The following is a 7584-nucleotide window of genomic DNA, read 5'->3' as shown; positions in this document are numbered from 1 at the left end:
TAATAAATTAATCAAAGAGAAAATTTTGGAAAAATTTAATATACGAACGTACATCCCAAGACACAAATTATACAGAACCGGCATTATTTTTAACGTTGAACCCGACATGGACGAGCAAGAAATCATGGATGTTATTAGATCGGATATCAAAATATTAGAGGTCAAATGCATTAAAAAAAGAAACTTAGAAAAAACAAATATGAAATCGCAAATGGTAAAAATAGTGTTCAGGGGTAACTATCTGCCAGAATACGTTTCAATGTATTCGGTTAGGTGTGCTGTCAGTCCTTACATTCAATCTGTAATGCAATGCCACAAATGCTGGCGTTATGGACATATAAAAAACCAATGCAAAAGCAAGATAAGATGCCGATATTGTTCGGAAGAACACTCTCATGAAAATTGCCATATCGTGTCAGACTTTATATGTGCAGTATGCCATGGAAACCATCAAGCAAACGACAAAGAATGTAAATTCTTCAAAGCAAATAAAGAAATAAAAGAAATGATGGCACTACATAACATATCTTATCTTGAAGCTAAAAACAGGATGTGGAAAAAAGGATATGCTGAGGCTGCTAAGATCAACCCGTACAATCCGGGGTTTAATTCATCGTTTCCGAGACTAAATGGCAATACCGAAATGGATTCACACAGGCATAAAAATAAATATGAATTATTGAATAGTTTAGATGAACAAGAAATTAACATTGACAAAGACAGGTTAATGTTAATGAATAAACCAAGAAATATTATGTATAAACGTCAAACAGAATACTTGAGGCCGATCAATCGATATAACAGAATCCAGATAAATGAAAAACCTGAAAAAAGAAACCAAGAACAACTAAGCCTAAACAGTAATAAGACCAATAAAAAGGAAGAAAATAAACGACAATTAAATCATTTTATAGAATTGGCTTTGAAACTTCGAGAAAAAATAGAATGTGAGAGAAATAAAGAAAGTAAAGAGATAGATGAAATTATATATAAGTTAAAATGGGATACACATACCATTATGAATTACTTAAACCAGAACAATAAAACAGGTATAGATAATCGTGATAAAGATGAAATACTCAATAAAATAAGTGTAGTCAATTCTAACGAAAGTTAGAAGATAGCGAAAAAATAATTATAACAAATACCAACCAAAGATGGATAATATAAATATTTTACAATTAAATTGTAGATCTTTAAGAGCAAATAAGGAAAGCATCGAAAATCTTATGTTTCATAAGAAAATTCATATGGCAGCTCTTACGGAAACATGGCTGAAACAGGGCCAATTAGTTAAATTCAAAGGGTATAACATATTTCGACAGGACAGACAGGACGGTTACGGTGGTTCGGCCATATTGATCAAAGATAACATTCCGTGCGAAGAATTCGCACATTCACTAAGTAACCGAGACATACAAATGACCGCGGTAATAATTAAATCGACTACTCCGTTCTGTTTGATTTCAATTTATTGCGCACCACAGGCAACAAAGGATCTATACTTAATCAAAAATATCATCGAACAGATTCCTGTCAGAATAATTCTAACAGGAGATTTCAATAGCAAACATTTAGCTTGGGGTAATGAAATAACTGACAGAGGAGGAGCTATTATTTACGACATTGTGGATAGCCTTAATCTGTTAATGCTGAATGACGGAACGCATACGACAACACAAACGCCTAGGAAGAAATCAGCCGCCATCGACCTGACGTTCTGTTCGCCTTCTATCCATGATAGACTTCATTGGAGGGTAATACCAGATAATGTAGGCTCTGATCATTTGCCTATCTTAATAAAGATGCAATTCAAGTGTAATACGAGAGTGGGATGGTATCCAGGCAGAAAATGGATGACTAAGGAGGCAAATTGGAATGAGTATAGATTATATATAGAAGAGACTTTAGAGACATCATACATTCCAAATGATTCTGAAGATATGTATAATTTTATTCAAGAAACAATAAATAATGCAGCCACTAAGCACATCAAACAGTATAAATTACCAAGATCGGATACATTCAAACCGGCTTTATGGTGGGATAACGAATGCGAAATTCAAGTTAGAAAAAGAAGAATAGCATTTAAGAGACTAAAAGCTCAATTCAACTACAAAAATTACCTGGAGCTCCAAAAAATCACAGCACAGACTAGAAAACTATTTAAAACAAAAAAAAGAAAAAAATGGCTTGAATTCGTGAATTCCATCAATAGAAATACAAACATTAATAAATTATGGAACATTGTAAAAAGATTAAATAATAAAAATAATGGCGAGTCCCCAATTCAGCAAATGAGTGATAATTTCTGTGAGACAATTTTGAAGATCCACACGCCTGACTTTGTACCTGGTCCCGTACAATACTCCCAAGACCAAGCAGAAGAAGCAAGTGATGACTACGCAATTCATGAAATCGAAGGACGCATTGATTATGAGGAGCTAGAACTGGCACTAAAAGACAAAAGAAATAGCTCTCCAGGATTTGATAACATCACATACATTATGATTAAAGAATGCCCCAAAGCATTTAAATGTATAATAGTTGAAATGTTCAACTTTATATTAAATTCAAGTTGGATCCCGGAAGATTGGAAAATTGCGGTGCTAGTGCCAATACTAAAACCGCAAAAAGATCCAAGTGATCATAAATCCTATCGACCAATAATGCTTCTTCCTTGTCTCACGAAAATCTTTGGAAACATTTAAAAAAAAAGAATAGAGAGAAAGGGTATATTAAATAAATATCAATTCGGATTTAGGAGAGGAAAAGGTACAATCGACTTGTTAAGCGAGCTAATTGTAGATCTTTATAGTGCATTGTCAGATAATAAAGAAGTGCTACTAGTTACGGCCGATATTGAAAAGGCATATGATCATGTTGATCATAATATTCTCAAAAAGAAGCTACATAATTATAAGATCCCAGACAATATTATTATTATTATGATGTCACTACTATCCAATAGGAAAATTTACGTGAGAAATAAGAACCGTCTAATAGGGCCAAGGACATCATATACGGGCATCCCACAAGGTTCGATTCTGAGCCCTCGCCTATTTAACATCTATATGGCAGACTTTATATCGTCAGAAGGGACAAGAGTCAAAAAGCTACAATATGCGGACGATCTGATTATGTACACAGTTTCTCACTCAGTAGAGCATTGTAGAACAGAAATGGTTAATGCCATATCAAAAGATTTGGAATGGATGCGGAATAATAGACTTGCTTTGGAACCGAGGAAGACCAAAAGCATAATTTTTACCAGACATAGATTTCCTAAAAATATGCATGGAATAGATATTGACACGATAAGAATCGAATTATTAGAAAACATTAAAATTCTGGGTGTGACTTTTGATAAAAAATTAAATTTCAATAAGCACATAAGCGAGATATTATTCAAATGCGAGAAAGGCATTAATTTACTCAAAAGAGTATGTAACACCAGCTGGGGTACACACCCAAATGCATGTATTTCTTTATACAAAGCTATCATTAGACCCCATTTCGACTATGGCTGTCAAATTTATGGAGGATTGTCTGCAGGCTTATATAAAAAGTTGAGTAGAGCGCAATTTGCAGCCATAAGAACATGTCTGGGATCTTTAAAATCAACCCCCACTAACTCTTTATTAGCTGAAGCCGGGGAAGCTCCCTTAGATATAAGAAAACAAGTACTAACGAATAGATTCTTGATCAAAAAATTCAATTTTGATCATTCATGGATTCAAGATCAGTTAGAGGCACTGGCAGTTCGGCATTTCAATAATAGGTACTGGTTTAATAAACCGATCCCTCCGCTAGTTGCTGGTTTCCATTCATTAAAGTCTTTAGAAGATAGCATCATAATAAGCAACAGATTGGCGTACTACACAGTGACTTGGAAAGCAACAATTCCCAAAAAATATATACACCTATCAGACGAATTAGTCATTGGAAAGAATATGGATAAGAAAATAATCAATCTGGAATTGCACGCCTTATTGAACACTAGATGGGAAAAGTATATACAAATCTATACGGACGGCTCAAAAACTGATGACGGCGTTGGCTGTGCTGTATACATACCAAGCCAGGATTTACAGCTTCAAATTAAACTCCCAGATTGGGCATCAATATTTACTGCAGAATTGACGGCTATCAACAGTGCGCTAGACCTAATTAAGGAACATAATTTAAAGAAGGCAATAATTCTTTCTGATAGCATGTCCTCACTGCATGCCTTAAATATGCCGAAAGATTATGGCAATCCTTTAATATTCGATTGTTTACAAAAAATAGAAAAGCTAAACAACAATAACTACAGGATCGAATTAGTATGGATAAGAGGCCATCACAATATCACCGGGAACGAGATCGCGGATAGTCTGGCCAGAGAGGCACAAAACTCAGCCACTTTAATTAAAAAAGCTCCTGCCGTGGATCTGAAACGAAAGATCACAAAAATGGGGATGTTGCATTGGCAAAAAATATTTGATCTCGAATCAGCGTCAAAAGGAATATTATTCCGACCGTGTAAACCGATAGTGTCCAGAAACACATGGTTTGAAAAATTGAACTGGAACAGAAGAGAGATATCTACAATATGCAGATTAAGATTGGCGCACACGAAGAATAATGTTCATCTATTTAGGATTGGAATAAAACAAGACCCGTTCTGTTCGTGCAGCACTGTACTGGACACAATAGATCACATACTGTGGAGTTGTCCATTGTATGAAAGGCAACGAATAATTCTGTTTAAAAAGCTTCAACAGCGGAATGTGTCATTTCCTATAAATGCTAGGTTCATCATTAGTAGTAATAACATTGATTTGTACAGAATACTGATAGACTTTGTAAATGAATCCAATATAAGGTTATAGAGTAGGATGTTTTTAGGTTTGTTAATTGTAACTAGTCTCTATTGGTATTGTGAATTTTAATTTTAATTTTCTTCTTAGTTTATATTTATATTTGTATTGTAATTTGTAATGGCTGGATGACTAAGAAGTCGAGGCCATTTTAAATAAATAAAAAAAAAAAAAAAAAAAGATATTATTGATTATTTACGATCAACAAAAAATATAAAAATAAGAATTGTTATTCAGATGACGAAAACAACAGAACAAATCAAGTACAAACTGCCTATACATATATTAATACTAGAACAAGGGCGAGCAACCTTTTTAACCCACGGGCCGCTTTAAATTTAAAAATTTCATGGCATGCCGAACGTAATTTATATATATATACTAGCTGAAACGGCAAACGTTGTTTTGCTAAGTAAGGTATTTTATGAACAATTTCAAGAGAATCAAAAAAAAATAATACTTTTTGTGTAATGATGTGTTGTACACTTTCTATAGAAAACATGGCATAATCCATTCCAAGTCTTTTTTGGTCTTTCGACTTCTATAGTCATTACAAATTCCATTTAATCGATTATTGATTGCGTTTTGAATTTTTCAAAATTATTTTTTGGATTCTGGATTTTGTGTATAATTGTAAATAATACTATTGAGCTTATACAAAGTTTTCAAATTTCTGCAAGGAGAGTTAGAAAATGAATTAGGTATCTCTTCTTTGACCTGCTTTTTGAAAAGTTTCAAGTAACATTCGACAAATTAAAGTAAATTTAATAAAAAGTATATATGTAGAACAGGGCAAGGTACAAAGGTCCAATTTGACTTTAAGCAAATATAAATTTTATTATGAAAATCAAACCAATTATGACACAACAAATGACACATTTCAAACAAACAATTATCTGACTACGTTTAGTAAAACTACCAGCTACTTCATCATTTTGTTTTTTTTGCTGTCTTTCAAAAAAAATTTATCTAGACCTTTTTACCCTATAACGGGGTAACTTGGAATGGCCAGATGGCAAACAGGTCTAATGTCATATTTTAATTTCAAAGGTATTTTACGAAATAATTACATTTTTAACTAATTGCTAAAAAACTACCAACGGAAGATAATACTTTCATTATGGATTTTCAAAGATTACCATTTATCTCCCAATACCAAAGACATAAGAATCAAGGTTATAGCTGGTTATACATCATTTTCCCTTTACTTTCAAATAGTGTTGTTAAACAATGCTTAGCTTTACTGGTGTTTGACGCTTCGGTCGTGGATCTTTATATATTACTATCCATTCTTCGATAAATTCGGGACATTATAACTGGGAATAAGTTATACGACAAAATGTACCTTTGATCGATTCCAAATTTAGGTTCTGAATATAAATAACATAAATAAATAAATAATATAATCTAGAAAATGTTTTATAAATACCAACGAGTATATAATTATATAAATAAGTTCTTTCAGAGCATCGTGGTTTGAGAAAAATATGATTTGTCAACCATACTGAGTTTTATAGTTCGCTTCACTGTTTATACGAATGGGCAATGGCACTATCATTATATTATAATTGTTAATTATTTATTACTACAAATATCAAATTATCATCCATACATGATTACATAGCTGTCATTTGCGTTTTGTTATTCCAAGTTGAACGGGATAAAGAGTATCCTATGTCCTTCTCCTGGCTGTGAACTACCAACTTTTACCAACTTTACCAAAGCCAATTTTCAATTAAATCGGTTCAGCCTTCTTGAGTTATAAGTGGAGTAATTAATACGACTTATATATATATATATATATATATATATATATATATATATATATCTATTATATAAAAATAAGTCGGGTTTTTCTTTCTGACTATATAACTCCAGAATGCACGAACCAAATTCGACGATTTTGCATTCGTTGGAAAGGTCTGGGGCTTCGTGAGGTTTATAGCTGGGTTATAATATATGAGAACCAAGAACTAATATTCTATCACTATATTTAACAAAAGGTGGCCAAGTAATTTCAACTCTTTATTGCCCAATCAAAGCACATTTGCTGATAATATATATGCCAATTAGTTGTAAACACCTGAAAAATTGTATAAGATATGTATGAAGAAATTATAAATTAACAACAATTAATATATAACTATTTACATTTTTATTACAAATTTTGAGGTTATGTTAAGAAACTATATTTCAAAATATTTTTTTTAGTAATTTGTTGATGATTATACTTATTGCTGATATATATAATATAAACACCTCAAATACTCTATTTAAATACGTATAAACAAATATACATAAACACCTAAGTATATAAATAATTACATTCCCATTTTCAAGAAATAAATTTCCCCATCGTCTATTATTAAGAATTAATTTATTTGCCACTTCGTACTAATTTTCCGTGGTAATTAAAAATTTTATATTATTCACGTAATAATTTTCAAATAGTAGTGATTAAAAAATGCATATTAATTCATAATAATAATAAATGCATATTTGTATCAAAACAGAAACACCGAATGACAGTTGACAATCAAATGTAAATGTCATGGATGAAATCATTGATAGTATCATAGATTGAATAAACTATATGGATAGTTTATAAATAATTAATTCTGAATTAGAATGAAAAAAAAAGGGATAAAAAGTATTTCATATCTTTCTCCTGGCTTTAAACTACCTCCCTGCCAATTTTCATCTAAATCGGTTCAGCCGTTCG

General features: G+C 31.9%; 1 protein-coding gene across 1 annotated transcript; it reads left to right on the top strand.

Moving 5' to 3' along the window:
* The first annotated feature begins 3074 nt into the window (after positions 1-3074).
* On the top strand, positions 3075-4874 carry LOC113381305. The gene has a single exon (XM_026620255.1). It carries the CDS (start codon positions 3075-3077, stop codon positions 4872-4874), a length of 1800 nt encoding a protein of 599 aa, XP_026476040.1.
* Positions 4875-7584: the final 2710 nt, after the last annotated feature.

Source organism: Ctenocephalides felis, unplaced genomic scaffold, assembly GCF_003426905.1.
Source record: "Ctenocephalides felis isolate EL2017-DRISC unplaced genomic scaffold, ASM342690v1 CF-g0.4_SCAFFOLD_02791, whole genome shotgun sequence".
NCBI lineage: Eukaryota > Metazoa > Arthropoda > Insecta > Siphonaptera > Pulicidae > Ctenocephalides > Ctenocephalides felis.
Note: the sequence above shows the minus strand (reverse complement) of the source record. Positions and strands in the feature narration are given on the sequence as shown.